General features: G+C 42.4%; 1 protein-coding gene across 3 annotated transcripts in view; it reads left to right on the forward strand.

The window, feature by feature from the left end:
- Positions 1-21,809, forward strand: part of LOC125751991 (protein unc-13 homolog C-like) — an 82,203-nt gene that overhangs the window by 39,776 nt on the left and 20,618 nt on the right. For all 3 annotated transcript variants that reach the window (XM_049031484.1, XM_049031483.1, XM_049031485.1), the window contains 7 exons: positions 4,547-4,680; positions 5,712-5,797; positions 18,188-18,314; positions 19,478-19,574; positions 19,997-20,140; positions 21,213-21,290; positions 21,692-21,769. In XM_049031484.1, the coding sequence (XP_048887441.1) occupies positions 4,547-4,680; positions 5,712-5,797; positions 18,188-18,314; positions 19,478-19,574; positions 19,997-20,140; positions 21,213-21,290; positions 21,692-21,769 (744 nt within the window). The remainder of the gene's footprint in view (positions 1-4,546; positions 4,681-5,711; positions 5,798-18,187; positions 18,315-19,477; positions 19,575-19,996; positions 20,141-21,212; positions 21,291-21,691; positions 21,770-21,809) is intronic.

The following is a 21,809-nucleotide window of genomic DNA, read 5'->3' on the forward strand; positions in this document are numbered from 1 at the left end:
GTACAAAAAGAAACTAATTTACCAGTCAGTGACTGTGTTGACGCACATTCCCGATGTAGGCTAATACTGCAGCTAAGATATATATGCTTTCACTCATTTCAGTGTGTATGGAAATATATTTTGTCTGTGTGGATGGAGACAGTTTTAACATGAAAATGTAGCCGTGTGGAAGTAGCCTTAGGTTCAGTCTACATCTGCTTTTCTAAGCTTGTGATTCTAGCTGAATAACGGGGTTGTGCCTTTCGTCAGAATGCAGAGGGCAGGAGTGCAGACAGCTGAGAATTCAGACAGTGGTCGAGTTAAGGAAGTTGTCAAAATGTTCAATTCTCACTTTTGTCTCGTGGCTTTAAGGATGCCCTGCGAAAAGTGCCCCTTGCGTTTGATACAGGGCAAAGTACTTCCCGGTTGCCAACTGTAACTTGGGTGATACATCTTACCAACTGCATTGCGCTTCCCAGTATCATACAAAAAACAGTTCGTTCTTCCGAGGCAATAAATCACATTTTTTTCTCTGTGGGACAATTTAAGTCATTCACTGGTAGCACAGAAACAATTTGCAACACGCCCACGGTGTGCAACTGTGTAACAGTGTTAGAGCCACATTGTAATCCAAGTTCCCCCATGCAGTGAGGTCACCAGGTAACATAACGTTTGTAGAGCAACAGAACACCAGAGTAAAGTTGGCAGAAGGAAAATATAATTCATCTGTGGCATATACCAGTGGCAGAGAGAACACATGTTCGGCAGTGACCGTATTAAGAACAAAACTCCATTGTACAAGGCTGCATCCCTAAAGCCTACATGCTTACCAAGAGGTCAAGCAGACAACCTAGTCATGTCCAGTCGGCGTGGAGAACTGTACATGTTGGTCCTAATATTAATAGTCCCAGGTTCTATAGAACTCTGCAGTGTAACTTGGCATCAGAAGTATAGCCTTTGTGTAATTTTGTTTTGAACATCCAAAACAGCTAATTAGGAATTATCCAGTGTGAAAGATAGATGGTGGTGATAATTACATCTGTGTCAAATCTATTTTAGAAACTGCAGTTTAGTTTGTCCACAGTCAAATGGATGTTGGGGGGAAAAAAACATTCAAACCCATGCTGGTCTTCTATGAATCAGGAGAAATTTCATTTTACATCTGAAATAGTAATAAGGTTTTATCTGCAGGGTTATTTCAGTGCTCAGAGAACACAAGGTACTCCCATTACTTCAGGAAGAAATCAGCTTCTTGTCTCTCTTTCTGCAGTTTTTTCATAAAAAATTCAGGTTGGAAAACAGCATGGATAAAAACTAAAAGAAATCTTTACATATCAGATAAGGCACAGCTTCACAAGTGATAAACAATCAAACCAGTCTATGGATAACAATATTACTGAATATCAGTTATTCACAAGTTAAATGCACACAGGTTATAATGGCTGACAGGTTTTGCTTGACACACACAAAGCCATTTTGTGCTCCAACTCCTGTTTTGTAGAGTACACCATCTGTGAAGGCACTGGGCTGGCTAGGTTACATGTGGGCCTTTCCAGGACTTGCTGGGATGTTCCACCCTGAAGTCTAAGCCTGAATAAATGACTGTGGAAATGAATATAGTTTGTGATATTGTCCATGCTCTGTTCATGGCCAGGTGGCAGCTTTCCGTACCTTGAGGGCCCTCATAGGCAGATGGGAAGCCGTGTTATATAATATATCTATCTTACCCTAATATACCTAATATATGTAATATACTCATGCTATTTTAATTTATACTGGAGCATCTTGGGCATGTATGGTGCATACAGGTAATTTGTTAAGAATACAGAATATGATTCCAGTGAAATAGTTCAGTAAATACCAGCATCATAATGGTTGATTTTCCAAAGTGTCCTGTCCATATGCATGTCACATACTTCAATGTTAAAAGTTCTTGTTAATAGGTATTGGTAATTAAAACCATATCCTGTAGCATTTGCCATATACCTCTGTTATGGTCAATTACTCAGTATGGCTGAAGGCAAGCTATTTCCCTCGAGATGGCCCACAGCCCAATAATTACTTTGTTAAATGAAAGAAGCTTTAAATTGCAATGGGTGTGGATCTAGAACAAGTTGGGTACTGACTCGTTTTGTTTTTCTTCGTATACTTAAAATATTTTATGAATATTTGGAATTGCTTAATTTAACTATTCGCATTGTTAAACATATAAATCATCCTTAAAGATATTCCTCAAACGATTTTGGTAAAATGGAAGTATCGCAAGTGAATCATATTATCCAATCAACAGCTCAGTCAGTTTTAATTAAGAGCTCATTTGGAATATATGGAACGGGTTGACTGGACACAAATCAGGAAGTGTATGCTGGTAAATAACATCCTGTTGTCTGTGTGTGTGGATGTGCACTTGAATAGTTTGAGCAATTGTCACAAATTATTGGAACATGAAATCTATTTTGTGAATCAGTCGCAGAGTAAATGGAAGGAAAGATCAATCATTTCAGTGTAGTTATTCTCTGTTCCAGTAACTTGCTGTCTTTTGCCAGTGGTAGCCTGCCATATTTTCAAAGTAGCATCCCCGGCAGTGAATTTCATAATTCATATTGCATATACAGACACGCCTGTATATCATTTCACTTCTGTTTTGCACGTCACTCTTGCAGATGCCGAACATGTTGGTTAGCGGGCTGTAAGTTGGGCAGTGTGGACATCAGACGTCAGATTTTCTGTTACACATGTAAAAGCTTTTGAAGACATCATGCACATAGGAATGTTGCGACAATGGCTCTGCCTCTCATAGTGACATCTAATTAATTACACCCCTAATTAAGCTGTCCTCGGCACTTGCCCTTCCTGCAGAAAAGGAATACGGTTGCCCACTGTCCCAATGGCCGTTGTTCTGGAGATGCAGATGCATACCAGCCATGTCATGTTTTTAAATCCCTGAGGAAATGCTGGATCAGGCACTGTAGGAATACTGGTGGCTACCGAACTGCGGGTGACCTTCGCGTGGCATCGCCTGGAAGGAAAATAACTATTGGTCCATCTGCAGTTCTCTTGCAGCGCCTGAGGGCTGTCCTGTAGTGCTTTTCGTATTTTTTATATCACCAGAATTTTATTTATGAATTCCTTATTAACTCCTGTCAAAGGCACACATAAAGGATGATATAGTAGATGATGTAGTAGTTGGCATTCTGACCAGAATAAACCTCTCATCAGATACATTTCGGCATCTGCCCCTGCATTGGGGGTATGTAATGTTTTACACTGTATGATTTAATGTTTGTATAGATCTGCATAGTGTATCAATGAAGTGTATGTGCGAGTCACTCCGTTCAGGATGGTGAACAGTCCCACTTGACATGGAGGTGGCGGGATACCAAGAAAGAGTAGGAAGCCATTTTACAGAGAAAGAAAAATACAAAAATTGTGACTTGAATTTGTGCCCTGAGAAACAATAATCTGTAATGGGAATTTGGTTGGGTACCAGAGGGGTGCAAAATGATAGAACATGTTCATCAGCAGTGAGGGAAGGGCACAATGAATTAACACAACCCCCCCGCCCCAGACACCTTACGCTCCCAGGTGGGGGGGCCCAGCTCTACCTTGAACATGCCGCCTGGGTCAGGCGACCTTTTGGAACGCCAACTGTCCTGAGTTCACTGTTTTAAGGGATCTTCTGCCAGCTGCTTACTGCTGTTAGTGGCAACTCTACTTCAAGGTGCAACATAATTATCTGCAGAACCTAGAGTGTTGGGAGTGTTTTATGGTACGTTTGGTCTGTCATTCTTTTGTGTCCTGTGATATTTGTAATTTGCATGTTGATGGCATCTACTCTGAATTATTGTCAGGGGACAGATATGAAAATTCATATGAATAAATGTTAGAAAATATGGACCACATTATTCAGGCCTCTAAAACATGGGGAACAGAGTAACTCAGTAAGGTGCCATTAATTGGTTTCATTCTACTAAATGCAAAAATAGTCATTGGGCTCAAACTGTGTGTTCAAGACATGAAATCTTTATATATCTATCTTTGTTCTCTACTGCAGTCAAAATAATTGACTAAGCCTGGTGCAGGAAACCTCCCTAATGTATGTCATAACCGCTGCTTTCATTAACGTTTGGCAAAAAAATAATGAAACCATGTTGTTTGTAATTGACAGCCGGGCGATAGATCACGATAGTGGATTAATATAAATTTAGACGCCGTGTGAATGTCTGAGGCGGCCAAGGTGATGTTGACGGACTGTTGAGTCCCTGCCTTTTTATCTCGCCACTCTGATGTCGTGCTGCCTCCCGTTCTTGTTTTCATTGAGCGGTCGTGTTGACGTGTGATCTTTAATGGGCCAGCTGGGACAGCTGCTCTCATTTGACTCTCATGAAGACATCATGCAATGTGATGAATAAAACATGAGGCACATTCTCACTGCAACTCTGTGCGCTTCAGGTCCTGAATTTTTAGATGAATTATTCATTCTCCTGTACTGGCCCTCAGACACTGTACCGAGGAGGTGCCTCATCGTTCTGTACACTGAACCCCCCCCAACTGTGCCTTCCCCCAGGCCAAGAAGCAGGATATGCCACGGGAGGAACAGGGACCTTCTATCAAGAACCTGGACTTCTGGCCCAAACTGATCACGCTCATGGTGTCTGTGATTGATGAGGACAGGACGGCTTACACCCCCGTTCTGAATCAGTGAGTGACGATGAACTTATCTCCTATCAAGTAGTACCTTTTTTTGTATACCCTCCACCGGCCACATGCACGCGTGAGTGGTGGTTAACTGCATCAGCGTTAGGAAGGTGGCTGAGCAGGAGGATCGGACGTGAATTATTTAGGAGCGAGAGCATGGCTCCCTGAGAGAGTGGAAGCAGTCACTACAGAAGTGATGCTTCTTCAAGATGAACATGTTTCGTGATCCACCTTAGGAACATGCTGGTGCTTTCAAAGGGGGAGGAGCCATTAAAGATTGTATTTCATTACATGTGTCTTTCAATCCCATAAATATGAAGTGTACATTTTATATACAGCATATTTTAGCACAAAACTATGCTACATGTATGTGATATGTATGGTACCTGTGCTGAGATGTTCCTCAAAACATGCACGGTGAACCCTTTCCTTCATGAAAAATTCAGTATCTGGGCAGTCTTTTCTATACCTTCCTCTCTGTAGGACTTGGTGTCGGTACCAGTCCCCTAGGGGTCCATGATGCCAATTTAATGCATTGTAATGATGGACAGACAGGTTTTGTGTCTGGGGAGAGGACAGGGTCATTGTGCTGAAAGAGGTTGATTTTCTGAGGCATGAAATAAATCTCAGAAGGTTTCCTGTTGGCATCCTATTTTGTGCTACTTGTGCAGTCTTCAGTTTGTTTGTTTGTTTATAATTTAATTGTGTTACTTTGTCATACTTTCAATTTAAACCTGCCAGATATTATGGGGTTGAACGGTCCCCCCACTGTGTGGCTAAGAGAAACCTGTGGGGTGGAGATGGCGTGTGAGAAGATGATCACAGAGAAGCTGTTTATCGTTTTTTGACGAACTCTTGAACAAAGTTGTTGCCATAGAAACACGATAGTAACCTTTACTTATATTCCATTTATCTCCAGTGAATGCAGTCTGAGGCCAGTGTGTCCGTGTGTTAAGACACCTTCAAGGTTTTTAATTTTTTATGAGGTCTTGCGGGATTTGACCTTTACATGCGTTCACCTTTTAAACCCTCAGGTTCCCACAGGAGCTGAACATGGGGAAGGTCAGCGCAGAGATCATGTGGACTCTCTTCGCCACGGATATGAAGTATGCCATGGAAGGTGAGTGACAGACTTTGAAACAAGGTTTAGGACCCTTTGTGTATTTATTCTACCTGTGTTTATGCTTGTGCTCCCATTTAAGTATGTTATAATGTAGTATATATGCGTGTGTACCTGTAAATGTGTGCTTGTGCCAAGATATCACTGGTGTGTATATGGATATGTGTAACGAAAATTTTTGTGAGCTTGTTCACCGTCTTTGACCTGAATACAAAAATGTATAATTCCGCTGGACTTGCTACAGCTACATGATCCCAGACAGCTGCATTTTCTTAATTTGCGCATTATATATGTATATATAAACTCATGAATTATATACATCTGTGTATAAGATACCCGTCTGGGTGTTATCTTTCAAATATGTCAGTGTCTCAGCTTATTTATGTTATACACAAGTTATCCAGTATAACTTGGTGAGGAGTTTGGAACAGGATGCTTGTTGGGACTGATATGTATGGATCCACGCAGTCTGACAGCCCGCCGTTTCATAGTTCTGGATTTGACAGCCTTGGTGTCTTGGAACCCGAGGACTCGTTGAGTTTAATTACCTGGAGGATCTTAGCCTCTGGCAGAACATGGCCATAGCTTGTTGGTCCGTGTCGGCAGGTCTCCTAGATGCTACAGGGCCATGCTGCTCTGGATAAGCAGCTTTCAGGTCTAACAAACACTCCCTCTATGCTGTGCCGTTGTGCTGCACCAAGACACTAGCACCTCTTTCTGAGCAGTGAGAAACCCCGTTTCTGTTTATTCTTTCCTTCCATCTGTCAATCCATCCATCCATAACTACTGTCACTTTTCCACTGCCACTAAGAACTGAACCGTACTGTAAACTGATGGTTTTCCCTTGTGAATTATCCGAGCCATACTCAAATTATACCTTCGCTGACATGCCCCTGCTTACTAGGGCATGACCAACCCAAAGTGGTCGCTACAACACCATCTGATTGGTCAAAATGCACTGAGATACCAGTGATCTGTGTTGATATGAAAGGCCATATTCCATATATTAGTCTTCAGTAGTAGTAGCATTCACTGCGATGCATTGATGCATTCACAATAACTCAGAACTTGAAAATTTCCAACCACCTACTTAAAAAAGTACTATAGAGCAGCAGAACGGAGTGGATTCGTAGTGTAAATTTATGCAAACAAATGCTAACTGCAATAGTGTTTGATGCTAACATCAGATCAGCATACAATAAATCATGATGTGCACTGTGTGAAACGTAAATTAGCATCTCTTTAATTTTACGTCACTGTCACTCTCCAAACCCGGCAACACCTTTACTAAGTTGATCCTTCTGCAGTGGAAAACCAAAGGGAGCTGGAACCACGCTGTAAATGGTTTCTTCACGGTACGGCTCAGTTTCTGTTTGCCAGTGGAAAAGCACCATACATAACCAGGTTAGGATTGCAGTAAGCTTCAAGCCTATCCCTGGTACCACAGAGCTGTAGGCACGGAATGCCCTAGGTAGTGCACACACACAGGCAGACTAAAGCATGCACAAAGGACAACTTTGGTGAGATTGGTTCACCTACATGCATGGCTTTGGATGGTGGGAGGGAAGCTGGAATACCTGCACAAACATGTGGAGAACATGCTGCACACACACACACACACACACACACACAGAAAAACACACACACGGATGAGGGCAGTATTTCAGCTTGAAAGCTGAGAGGTGTGAGGGTACCACACTGCTCATTCTTTTCTTATTGGAAGAGAACAGTGTGTTGTAGGAACACCTCGCAGGTGGTTGCCGTCCTCACTGGTACGGTGGCCTGAACGTGGCGTGACAACCATCAGTAAATAGTGTAGATACGGGGCTAGTACCACTGTTTGGGGTTCTCTACCAGTGGAGGATGTTCACACTTTTCAAACAGCACCAATAGCTGCCTTCTGCCTGCATTATCAATGCAGCAGACCCTAGCGGAGGCCCTTGGCTGTTTTTCATCCTTCGCACATTTGCACATTTCCACATATCATACCTCAAGGGGAATGTGGGGGTGGGGGTGGGAGGGCGCCACTGCTATGGGGGCACAATTAATGAAGAGCACTGTGCGGATGCTTGCTTGCTAGGCTGCGCCCCACAAATATGAATCTCAGGGTGAGTTTCTGCGCTCTCGCTGTTTTCATTGCATAGCTGTGTCGGGATTCGGGAGATGTTTATCAGGAGTGGGACACCCAATCCACGAGGAGATACTTCACATTTGTTGCCACAATCGAAATCCAGCTTATAGCAAACCAAATTGGGTTCTGGGCAAAATTCCTCCCCGTATATCTAATAAAAAAAAGACTTATTGCATTTTCTTAAGCATGGAAAAATGGCTGAGAGGGAGGCATTGCCGTTTTACATCTTTGGGGCTTCTACTTCCAATCCAGAGTTTGCATATTCATGGTCGTCTAGGATTCTCCTCCTGCGATGGACTGGCTTCTCATTGAAGGTGTACCTCATTTTGCATCATTCTCTGGAGGGCAGACGCTGGGCCATTGTAACCCTAATAAGATAAGCAGTTGTAGTTCAGGGTGGATGATTGTAATGAGCCTTGTCATTGGCTTATAAGAACGTGATGTAGTCCCGTGAGGAGTAGAACAGTGCTCCAAAGCAGCACTCTCCTACCTCTGAGTGCTGAGTCGGGTGCTTGATTTACTGTCAGTGTCGTATAAATGTTTTACCTGCAGTGTTGCTGTTTTGTACTTTTTTATGATTCTATTGATCAACATCAATCTAAGTGTCCCATTTCAGGCATGCGAGTCAGATGTCCATCATTGTGTAGATTCATGCTATTGTTCCTCTCTCAGGAGTCCCAGTAGGTTGGTGTGTTTGGTGTGTGGGGCTTGCCTGTTAACCCTGAAATGCATGCCGTGAGGTGCCAAAGTTAGTCTTGCTTGTTTTTTGTTTTTTTTTTGTTCTCTTTTTGATGCACTCATCCATCCAAATTAGACAATTCCCCCAAATAAAGCCCTAGTCCATTCCACATTCCTCCGATACATGATTATCCTTATCGAGCCAGTCGGCCTTTTGCAAAGATAAAGCCTGTAAAGTGTGGAACAGGGTTTCCCAATCCAGTCGTCGGGGTCCTGCAGACAGCCCATGTTTTTGCTCCCTCCCAGCTCCCGAGCAAAGATGTGGACTGTCTGTGGACCCCCGAAAACTGGGTTGGAAAGCACTGGTGTAGAACGTAATTTTTAAGTTTAAGTAAACTTATGCATTGCTTTGTCTTCCTTCATTTCGAAAAAATAAATATAGGGGTCCATATATCTAATATCACGCAATTGATATCTTCCACAATAATGGCACTATTTGCCTGTCAGAATACCCGGTGTAGCATCTTTTGTCTGAGTTTGGCAGTGAGTCAATCATTTGCGACGAGAGAGATTGGTGCCGAGCTCAGGCCATCACTACACATCTCCGCTCAGATAACCCGCAGCCCTCAAACGCTGCTGGCAAAATGGGGATGGAGAGGTGGCAGGTTACGCCAGGGGGCCTCAGAGTCGATGGGCTGATAAAAGGCACCGTGGGTGTGTTGGTTCTGCATGACGTGTTTTAATAACTGCGAGGGTTATTCTGACCAGTTTCAGCAAATGTAGGATATCTTTGCATTCCAGCTTAGTTCACAGAGTGAAATTCCATCTTTCAGCATGCTTGTTGAAATCATTTTGGCTTGTTTTGAATCCCTGCTCCCCAAACCATGAAATTTGTGGTATAAGTGTGCTGCCTCATTGGAGAGGTTTGAAACTGAACCAAAACAAGATGCTGCCTGTAAGTGGTCCTTGTAAGTAGCACCCTTAAAATTTCAGTTTAACAAAGCAGCATGTCAGGTTGATCAGGATGCAACCCCCTCTGTCCCAGCTCACCCATTTATTTTATTTTAGGCTTGGACTGATCTAGTGGTATGCCCCATCATGTGACCATGTTATAGTCATGTGATCATTGGCTGAGAATGCACACAGCAAAGGCTAGCAGAAAACCTGTTCTCTTTAAAGCAAGATTTCCTTCTCTTTCCATCTCTCTGCAATTCCAGACTCTAAAATATAAGCCAATAAAAGTCGATAAGCCAGTGAAATGCAGAACAGCATTCATGCTTCTAGGGAACACATTAGCTTGATTGTACATTTCAGCAGTATCCGCTTGTTCAGGAAAGAACTCTCCTGATTCACAGTTTCATTCTGATTTTTTTTATTCTTAGTGCAGTGAGTTAAAAAAACCGCTGTTTCTATGTAGCCCCACCCCCCACACAGACACTCTATTGGTTTGTAATGAATTATGTGTTTTGTGTAGCCAAAACATCACCGTGCACTGAATACCGATCAGTAATCCTGTGCTCACTTGCATGGACCAGATTTGAATGATGAGAGTGGAAAAGGGATGCAACACCTCACTGAAGCTCGCGGTTTCTCTGTTTTTAGTACTAGCTCTGTAGCTAGCATCTCTGTCACATCCAGCAGGAATGCATTCTGCACACTCAGTCTGTATAAATCCATCCATTTTCCACCCGTAGTGAGGCTTATAAATTTAAGAAGGACATTCATTGTGACTTTTCCCACAATTCCGCACTCATTTCCGGTCACAGGGGAGAGATCATTATGGGCTATGTATTGAAATTTTCTAGAGTGGATATGAAATGTATTTTACAGTGCCCAGCTCGCTGTTGTTCAGCTTTACATTTCGGCACCATTTAATTCATGGATTAAATCTCATAAAAAGACACCTTATAATCACTTTATTGCGATGTCCCAAGAGCGACCTCATATGAGCTCATGCCAATGGAATAAAAATGGGCCGATTATGAAAATGGATTAATCTGCAGTCTCTCAAACAGGGAGGTAGCTTCCATTTTGTCCCCCAAAATCTCTCCAGGCATAACACAGAGCCTCGAACCAGCCTGTACAGTATGTCAGTCTCCTGCCCCCCCCCCCCCATCACCTACTGTTGACGTCCGCACTGAGAAATTCAGGTTGCTACTTTGTGAGTGTGACAGGAAAACAATTGGACACAAGAAACCTGCTTATGACATGTTTAAGACTAAATCCGGTTATGGCAGGAAGTCAGTACCTGCCATTTTCTCCGTAACCTACAGCGGGCCTTTGTGATGCCTGTGTATGAATATGTTTAAAAAAATCCTTTTTTCAAAGTTCATTCTACATATGTAAAACTAGAATTTGATTTGTGATGTAACAGCAATATGATTTAAATTTCTTAATGTTATATTCATATCGCAAAAGACTGAAATGCAATGAATAAGAAAAATCATTTTATTTACACACGCCATGCATTCACACTCAACATGAGAACATTTGACCACATGTAGAGGTTATGCGAAAGTTCCACCATACAAATTCTTTCCTCATATGACATGTTAATTAGGCTGATTATGCAATCGCAAGTTTCAAGTTCAAATTACTGCGGCAGCAAGTGTTTATATAAAACAAATGGCGCTTATGAAGGTTTTTTTTTTTTTTTAAGATTTGTTTTTGTTAATTATAAAAACATTGTTTATATTTAGCTTGATATTATCGACATGTTTTATTAGATTATTAATGTATATTTAGCTCGTTAGCAACGGTTTATTGATTATAATATGCACACTTCAATATATGTTAATTTATTGCAAGTCATATCACCATCGCAATATTGAACAATGTTATTGCACGTCAAAGATATTCCTCATATCATGCAGGCCTATGTCGGGGTTAAGGCTGTCATGGCTGGGACTAGTGTTATGCCCATAGAAATCAATGGATGGTCCCCAGAAAGAGATACCCAATCTGTGTGTGAGAAAGTGTTTTGGGAAGGACATTACTGCTGTTCTCGAGCAAAATTCCTGATGCTCGTCTAAATGCTCATGAATGGGTGATAGTTATAACAGCAGTTAGCTGATAACACAATATATATTGTTCTACTAAATGTCCTTTTACACTAGTGGTAATTGTCTGACCAGTGATGGTCAGAGGCAAAGTAATAGCTCAGCACTGGTTTTGGGAACATTTTCTGTTTTGCATTTTGTTTTGTTTTTTTATAATAAAATCCCACCAAATGCCATTGATCTGTAGCTCTGTGGTAGTAAATTAATTCCCCTTTGAACTCTATTCAGGCCAAGAGAATTTGCATGCAGACATCTCAGCTTTACGCTATAGCCCAAACTAATCCTAGTATAAGAGGTTTTCCCTCCCTGAATTCAGGAGCTGGACCAAACTTTGATGGCTGACTTAACAGCTCATGGTTGGTGAACATATCTCAGGGTTGTAGATATTTTACATTTAGCAGGATACAACCTGGTCTCATCCATGGATTAAACATGTTTATCTTTTTAGTGTTCGAAGGACACATTCTGTTCTTCCCCAAAAGTAATTGTATTGATGCTTTCTAAATATGCACCAGATAGGACTCCATTTCCGGCCCTTGTGGGATAATTAGACTTGACTGCAATTCTGACACTTTTGTTTCCTCTGCCCAGTGTCTGGTTTTTCCTTGTCAGTTTCACTCGCAGAAACAGCTTCCTGGCATTCGATTGGTCGAAGTCACAGAAGACACACAGCACACCGCGGCCAGGTTTTTATGCTGCTTGTATGCCTATAGAACACTTACTGCTACTTTTATTTAGAGTTAAATCTCGAGGATGTGTGGTCTTTTTTAATGAGAATTCCAACTACGTTGATATCTGTATTTCAAATGTGCTTATGAGAATCCATATGTTCTGTGTTAATGGAAATTACGTGAAGTTGCATGCAAGTAACATTGTCAGCAAAAAAAATCTTCCGAAAGTATTTGGGCAGTTTTTGCAAAACGCTTTTTTGATTTCTTCAGTTTTTCTTCTTAAATAGTCTTCGTGTCAGTGCTCAGTTTCAGTCTTTCTGTGTTTATTTTAGTGATGGAGTCAGACAGGTGAGATTTAGGGCAAACTAATGCTAATGTGCAAAGTTGCATATGATATTAAGGGTTTATGTTAAATATTAATATTAATGCAGATTTATATAGCTGGTACTAGTACTTTAAGTGGTCTGGAAAAGTCATTTAAATAGTTAACCATTTATGTTTCAGGTATGACTAATGACAGGCAGTTGACGGACGTCTAATAATGTGCCTTATCTGTAGCAATTACAAATGCAAACGACACTCATTTATCTAATACCTTTGTACCCCGTTAGTGTCGCGTTAGTTTGCAGAGGCATAGGGCATCGGCCAGGATTCACACACACACGGTGGGGGTCTTCCTTCCAAATGCACCCACATCACCCCCAAACCCCCCTCCCCTTTTTTTCTTATGCATTTCCTAGTGAAGCTGCCTGACAGGCTGTCTTCACGCCGCGTTCAGGGAAGCGAACGTTCCTTAACACTCCCCTATTGGATGGAGGCTGCTTTTGTGCGCGTGTCCATCACCCGTCCAAATGCAAATGTTGCTCAGCAATTACAGGTCCTCTCATTTCATTACTGCTGATCTCTCCGAGCCAGAGCCCATGCATATATATTTATGTAATGAGAAGGCTCTGTGAAATTGGACAGCATTGTGAAACCTCGGCAGTATTAGGTGTTTATTATACATGAGCAATCAGCTTCATTCCCCGAGTGCATCTATTTCAAAAGCAATAGGAATGATTTCTGTATGAAATACACAGTGCACTAATAATGCAAACAGCACTGCTAATGAGAAATATCAGCACTCGGTACCACATAAGAGGCCAGCAGGACTGTGCATTATGGTAAAACAAAATGTAGTCGTTCTATTGTTTGTGGTGAAAGATGCAGTGTGGTAAGACTAGGGTGTGGGCCAGTGAGAGTGTTCTATTATCAGCTTATCTTAAAGAAACTTCAAATTATGATCAAGAATTGTGACTGTAATAGTCTGAATTTATGTGTTGCTCACCAGATATCCATGTGGAAGTCTGTCAGTATCCTGATGTCTTTGCTCCGTAAAACACGCACACAGCCTTCTGTGAAAGGCTGACAGACCTGCGGAAGATCCATTGAGATGGAAACAGTACAGGCTCTTCTAAAAGTGTTGTGGCCTGCCTCCATTTTTCAAAGCAGCCATTCGCGTCACCTTGCTCCACCTGGGTTTCTTTTAAACAAGAAAGTCTCTCTCGGACACAGCATCCTTGTGGTGTCCCAGGATGTCCGGCCCATTCTGTTGCATGTAGTTGAGAGCATCCTGTTGTAAGGGGGGGGGGGTGTTTGTTCCACCTGAATTCCCTCATGCATTTGTTGCTCTAAGCTGAGGACAAGTATCATCAGAGTCGACAGGGGTCACAGTGTGAGTGGAAGTCCTGCTGGACCTTCGGGGCCATCGTGACCCGGGAGGCCTTGCTTCCTGTTTACATTGCCAATGTCTAAAGGGCTCTGTCTGCTCCTTCACCAGATAACAGCAACCTGCACTGGCAAGCAGTTCAAAGAAAGAATATGAGGAGGGGAAAAAAAATCAGGAATAGATATGAAGGTTTCTGCAGGCTCCCTGTGGGATGAAGTGGAGCACAGCTTTGGGTCATCGGTTCCTGCTATCTGCAGTGCAGTCCAGTAAGGTTCAGATGGAAGCCAAGCAGTGAAGGCTAAGTCCAGTGCCAGCCAGCCAACTAGTTCATAAAGTGGCACCATCCCACTTGATTTCTCATCTCTCTCATCCCCTCTGGGTCTCCATAGTCTGTTAGTCTAAAGGTCTTGGTGTAACAACCAGGGAAAATGTAATACTCTATGAAAATGAAACTGAAGGAGGAAAATGTGCCTGCAAAATATAAAATGCAGAAAGATTTATGCTCTCACTAAATAAACAAATACGCTTTTCCTCTATAAATATATTCATTGTTTTCTTGACAAACTGTAACCTCTAACCCTGAGCCCGGGGGGCTGTTGACCAGAATCTTGACAATTTTTGCAGCACAGATCATGTGACACCCGAGTAGTTACACCCTCAATAAAAACATTTGTCAGACGGCGAAAATGAAATGAGCGGCAAGTTACAGCTTGCTGAAATACAGTTTTTGACACTTAAATATTTAATGATGCTCACTTCTAGAGGAGGTGGTGTTAATACTCTCGCTGTCTCCCCTACTTAGAACGGAGTAATCTGTGAATGTGCGAGTGTCTTTAAGATTAATGTTTGTGTTTTGAATTCCTAAAGGGGGCTTAAAGTGCAGGAAGCATAACAGAAAAAGATAAAAAGTGGCATTATTACAGTCGACCCCCCTCACCCCCCACAATCTGAAAAAAAACGCATAAAATACTTTGGTCCCCTTGGCGAGCTGAGCGAAGTGAAAAAAATACGAGAAACACGAGATACAAAGATCACTGTGAGATCACTGCGATCATCCCGTGAGAGGATGCCGTAAACACAGTTTGCGTCCTTCACAGCAACACTGTATGTATATTTTATGCAGTTACTAAACTGTTCTTGTCTTGTCTGCTGCCCTTTGCATGTTGTCTGTTGTTTTCAAAACAATCCCAAAAAATTCCTATTTAATTTCTTATGCCGACCCCACATTACATTCAAACCACGGTGGTGAGAATCACGAAGCAGAAGGGTCGACTGTATATTTACCAGTGGAGCGGCATTGCCTTTCTGCGGTCTAACATGTGAGACAGACTAGATATATCAAACATCTACTGAAAGATGTGCTGAGCTGAACCATTTCACAAGCAAGACCTTCATTTTTAGGAAACTGCCTTCCCCAAATTTGCACTAGAATTGCCACAATTCACTCATCGATCTAAGTTAGGTTTGATTACCTTTTCAGCACCTTTAGATTATCCTTGGTATTATTATTCAGAGGCATTAAGTCGATCTTGCCTCCTGGCAGCCACTCTGCAGGTCGAGGAAGGCTTTCCAAAGTCCTGTTCATTGTTGTGACAATGAATCCATCCTTCTTGTCACTAGTTTTGAGGTTCAGGCTTGATTTGATCAAGAGACTGTGGTTCTTTATGGGCCATGGTGCTTTTATGGCTCTTTGCCACCAAGAACCAAACTGTACCGCAAGGAGATGCTTTTCCATCGTAAATAATTATCCAAGGCGTATCCACGCTGACATGGGCCTGCTTACTAGTGGGGCAAAAGTGTGACAACCTACGTCACCAGCATCTGATTGGTCAACATGTATGGAGATGCATTGTGCATGGATTATCTGAAGGAAAACAGTTGTAATTAAGTATTTTTGCAGGCTTTTTATTTCCTAGATCCTTCATCTCAGCTGTATCCATTTCCTGTATTTCTTGCTGTTAGGTTGTGTTGTTCGCATCCAAAGGTTTTTTCCAATTACTATAGTTTGTTAAAGGTGCTTCTCTGCCTCCAAGACATTAAGTGTAGTTATACAGGGCTTTGCTGAATGAAGTGTATCTGTGTGTGTGTGTGTGTGTGTGTGTGTGTGTGTGTGTGTGTGTGTGTGTGTGTGTGTGTGTGTGTGTGTGTGTGTCAAATGCAAAGTGAACTCTGTCATCTTTCCATAATCAAGTATACAGAAAAGTGAGATGGCAAAGCTCAGACTCCTCAGGAAATACATATAATTCAGTTTTAGTTGGAAGTAAACACAGTAATCAGGAGATACTTAGAAAACAGACAATTCTAACTAAGTGGACAGAGAACAGTGTAAGACTAAGACGACTGCAAATGATCTGAGAAGTGTTTTAAGTACAGTGTCAGTAAGTGCCAACAGCTTTCTGGTTAGGAGCATAGTGCAAAATAAGATTGTTTTGTGCAATATGACTTTTGTACAAATACAGTATAAATACAATATGTGTGCAAATACAGCATGAATACAGTATGATATTTGTGTGAAAATATAGTATAAATAGTTTGAAATCTGTATAACAGAGGGCATAGCAGCCAGTTTAAAATGTAAAAAAAAAAAATAATAAACAACAGCGTAGGTCAGGTGGGTTAAGAGAGGGTTGAGGTAGATTGGAGGACCCTGTGGGGCAGCATGGTGTTGAGAAGCCTGACAGCCTGGGGATAAAAACTGTCATGCAGCCTGGCCGATCTGGCTGTGATGCTGCAGAATCTCCTCCTGGATGGCAGCAGGGTAAACAGTTCCTGTGAGGGGTGTGAGGGGTCCTGCTCAATGCTGCAGGCTTTTCGAATTGTCCTTGGGGTGAATGTGTCTTGTAGTGATGGGAGAGGCACCCCGATGATATTCTCGGCTGTTCTAACTATCCTCTGCAGGCGCTTGCGATCGGAAACGTTGCTGTTTCCGTACCAGACGGTGATGCAGCTGGCTAGAACGCTCTCAATGGTGCCTCTATAGAACGTGGTGAGGATAGGAGGCTCGTTTCAGTCTCTGCCGGGCTTTCTTGGTTAGGGAAGTGGTGTTGGTCGTCCATGTAAGTTCCTCGGTGATGTGCACCCCAAGGAACTTGGTACTCTCCACAATCTCCACAGCTGAGCCATTGATGTGTGTGTGTGTGTGTGTGTGTGTGTGTGTGTGTGTGTGTGTGTGTGTGTGTGTGTGTGTGTGTGTAAATAAGTGTGTAGCTTAATCCAGCCAACGGAGAAGATTTATTTTGTTCTGTTTCTATAGTTGAGAAGAATTGACCTTTTATGAAGTGAATTTCCCTTTTTCAATAACTGGCCTCTTTTTTGATGGGTTGGTATTCTGTGCCCTTGGAGCTAAGAGTAATGTTCAGCCCTTTCATTTGTAGTGAATATACACGATAAAAATCGGGGGCTGGGCTGGGCCCATGCGCTTTGCTTCCCAAAGGATGTTCAGCATGCCCTGGAGTTAGCACGGCTCCCCTTCTGGTCAGACAGTGAGGTACACCTTTTATCCAGTTTGTCTTTCATCGTGTATCTAATCCACCTTGTATTTGGTGCTCCAACCAGCAATGCCAATCCGGTTTTTATTAAGTTGCCTAAGCTGCTGTGCTGCTCTCTGACAATCCCTTAAACTTTAATGTTAAGACTGTCTCTCTGGTGTGTTCTCTCTCTCTCTTTGTTGCACTTCTGAGCAGATAATAAATGAACAGCTGATAAAATCTGTTGTTAAAATCTAAAGCCACATGGGTTAGCTTCAGTCTGTCCTTATTACCATTGTCTTTTATATCCAGAGACTATTTTCTTTAGTTTTATTTATGAGCTGTTTCTGTATCAAAGCTGAATGCAAATTTTTCTATTAATGATGTCCAGACGTCTTACTGGATTGAATTTTTTCTAAGGATAAAAATGTGCCTTGAAGTAGGAAAGCTGGAGTGACAGACGGCAGTCTGTGATCAAGACACTTCTTTCTGTACTGCACTGTGTATTTACTACTGTAATAATTCTTTTTGTGTTAAGGTAGCAGCTCCCTCCGTTTGTTTGGCTGATATGTAAATGATACTGTTATGATATCACCTGGTTCGAAAGGACAAAAGCTGCTCATTCACAAATGTCTGTGCTGACTCTGCTTTTTGTGTTGCTCTTCCATACTTGCAGAACATGAGAAACACCGTCTTTGTAAGAGCACTGACTACATGAATCTGCACTTCAAAGTGAAATGGTTTCATAATGAGTATGTCCGGGACCTGGCTGCATTCAAGGACACCGCTCCGGAGTACTCTCTGTAGGTATCCCACTGTTGCGCTCTTTGACTTAAGCCAAACAGGTTCTTCTGCCATGGAACATGGAAATGAAAAGTGTTCCCAATACGGTTGCCATTTGACCCTCCTTCCCTGGTTTTTCATGAGATGTTTTTCTGAAGGATGGGTAATCCCTCTTCATATTACAGTTCATAATTTGCAAAGAGGTACAATGAGACAGATGGTGCCCTTGCTCAGTACCTGCTCTGCTAATCATAACATCTTTCTTCCATTCTCTCTCTCCCTGCTTCTCCCCGACATCTTCCTGCTGCTCCCCTGCTACTCCTGCTTCTCCCCACAATCTCCCGTCCCCTGCTTCTCTCCACCATCTTCCTACCATTTCCCTGCCTCTCCTGCTTCTCCTCGCCATCTTCCTACTGCTCCCTGGCTTCTCGTGCTCCTTCCCACCATCTTCCTGCTGCTTGCTTCTCCTGATTCTCTCCCATCTTCCTGATGCTGCCCTGTCTGCAGTCTCCTTTTTCTCCCTGCCATGTCCCTGCCTCTCCTCTGCTTCTGTTTGTGTGGTGGAGTGAACTGTTTTAATTGGATGTCTCTGTCATGCGCTTCTGCATATTTATCAGGGAATAATTTTAAATTCATCCTTTTTCTGTGGTAAGATTTATTGCTACCCTTCGAAGGAGTTATGTGCACTATATAAGATTCTGGCTCTCTGTAAAGCAGGAAAATCAATGCTTGAATACGAAGAAATAATTCAAAATGGATATATTTTGTGCCTTTTGCATGAGCAGGTATATGTGTAACTTGCTTTCTTTGCTCCTTTTACGAGAAATACATTTTGTAGTTAATAAGCATTCCCTGGGAATGGATCCCCCCATAATTCCACCACTGCAGTCATGCTGTTTCTCCAGCAGCACTGACTTTTTAAATTCTGCTTTCCTCGGGGACAGGCTCCCAATTGTATTCTTGGTGAAAAGGTGTTACGCTGTGTGTAGACACCATCACTTGACGTGTCACCTCGTTAGGGAAGAGAACACCTCCCTTCCGGCTCAGATCTCTCTACAACATGCCGTAACTTTCCTGCAAGTCCACATAAATCCCACTAAGGACACGAGTGCCATACATGGTGTCCCATGTGGGAAGACCACCTTCTGCTCTGATGTGAGGTCTTTATCTTCGCTCCTTGCAGGTGGTTTGAACCATTTGTCATTCAGTGGTTAGATGAGAATGAAGACGTCTCCATGGACTTCCTGAACGGAGCTTTGGAAAGAGACAAAAAGGACGGTGTAAGTAAAACTTACAGGTGATGTAGTGTCATAGGTGGACAATATCAGTTTCCCGTTAAATAAAGGATTTCCTTCAATATATGAAGAACTCTTTTGAACTGCCGGGAATTTAAGGCACATCAACACAAAATACAGTTTGCTGAATTAAAAAGGAATCTTCTGTTGACCGCACGACCCAGACTAGGAAAAACAAACTTCAAGGATTGTTGCCTCCATCCTAAGGCGCTTTCTTCAGCTTGTAATGCTCTGCTATACATGAAGGTCATTAACAAGCATTCGTCAGAGCTCCTGTTAAGTGCGAATACTAGTGTCACACCGTTTATAAAAAATAAATTTTGTGTCCTGAGATGAAGGAGATAGTTTTACAACAGGGTTCCCGCTGGATTTTCTCTCTGGTTCCCCTCCGACCTCCTCCACTGCAGTTCCAGCAGACCTCCGAGCATGCCCTCTTCTCCTGCTCCGTGGTGGACGTCTTCGCACAGCTCAACCAGAGCTTTGAGATCATCAGGAAGCTGGAGTGTCCCAATCCCCAGGCCCTCGGCCACTTTATGTGTCGATTTGCCAAGGTGAGGCTGGTGGGCTGTGGAGCCTAGCCTGCGGCTAGAGAGCCGATTTCCAGCTAAGGAAATGATAGAGGGAAAGGATAGGGACATACCCGCAACTACTTCTGAGGGACGGCTGCTACTGTGTTGCTGTGACATTTTGTAATTAACTCTAAAAGGTCACATGGACTTTCTCAGTAATGCTGACTTATTTATAGTCACAGCAGACAAATTTTCCAGTTTGGTCCATTTAATTTCTTTCCGGACAAATGTCAGTATAGAGAGCTGCGGTTTTAGCTCACTGTCTATAACATCATACACAACTGGCATGGCTCAACCATCCACAACACCTCTAATTACCCACCGGGTTGGTTGAGTCTCAGATTCATTTCCTTGTTTTTAAAATTTCCCCTTTTTCTTCTTGAAGTCAGTCAGTGTAAAAGGCCCCCAGTCAAACATCAGGGCACGTAGACCCTGGAGGTTCCTCACTGCTGGTTGAGAGCGTAGCAGAGTGTCCGGGATATTTTTGAAATATGGAACCTAGCAATAAAATAACTCCCTGAATAGACAGTTAAATGTATAGTTTAAATGTAAGAGAATGAAAATGAGTGAGTAGCATACTGTTTATTACAGAATTCAGTACACTACTGTATAAACATTTACAAATACACTAAACGTTATAAATGGCGAAAATGTGACATTAAAACACTATCTAACGATGGCTGATACAAAGCCACTGCTAGTACAGTATTCTTCAAACATCAGTAAGGGGCGGCTCCTTATTGACTAATTCGATTAACGACTTGGTCATTGGAATGGAACTTGGTCGTTAAGGAATACTACTTGGTCGTGAGGAGTGTCTATACTGTATGTTTTGTCAACAAATGTATTTTCCATCTTAAATGACTTTTAAATGTGTTATATATGGTTTAATTTTCATTTTTATTTAGTTCTGTTTGTAGGTTTAAACTGGCTTTTAAGTTATGAATGTTTTATTGTATTAGTGTACACAATGAATATTTTGTTGAATTGTGATGCTTTGGAATTGATAAGTATTTGCTTCTTGCGGTTGGATTTTTTTCCCCCTCTTTTTCAGACTATTAATAAAGTTCTGCTGGAATATGCTGCAATAATCTCCAAGGACTTCAGCTCACATTTAGGCAGGGAGAAAGTGGTAAGGATACACACGCCGGGTGTCTCTGTCCCAATTCAGACCTGAGCGTGAGAATCTGGGACCCATCATGAGAGACTGTCCACACTGGGCTCCTGAAGCTGAGCATGACAAGGTTACATAACTTAGCAGGAAGCTATCACTCTGCCTATAGCTCTTATTATATAATGCCTCTATATTTACAGCTGCTTTTTATTGCAAAAATGTTAAAGCTTCATCCAAACTGTAGCAAATCACTCTTCAGATGTGTTTGTGCCATCACAGGTTGTGACAGAAAGCCGATGTAGGATTTTGTTGCCGATTAGAGCTGTGTCTGTGTCTGCCCACGAGTGCGTTATAAATGTAGCATGGCATGTGGCTGTGAATCACCCTAAACCCCGCCTTTCGTACACTCTTTCCGACAGCCTTGCATCCTCCTCAACAACATCCAGCAGCTCCGTGTGCAGCTGGAAAAGATGTTCGAGGCCATGGGTGGAAAACAGGTCAGTGTCCTCACGGTCCAGCCCACCTCTACAAGCTCTC

This window comes from Brienomyrus brachyistius, chromosome 11 (assembly GCF_023856365.1).
Source record: "Brienomyrus brachyistius isolate T26 chromosome 11, BBRACH_0.4, whole genome shotgun sequence".
In the NCBI taxonomy this organism is placed as follows: Eukaryota; Metazoa; Chordata; class Actinopteri; order Osteoglossiformes; family Mormyridae; genus Brienomyrus; species Brienomyrus brachyistius.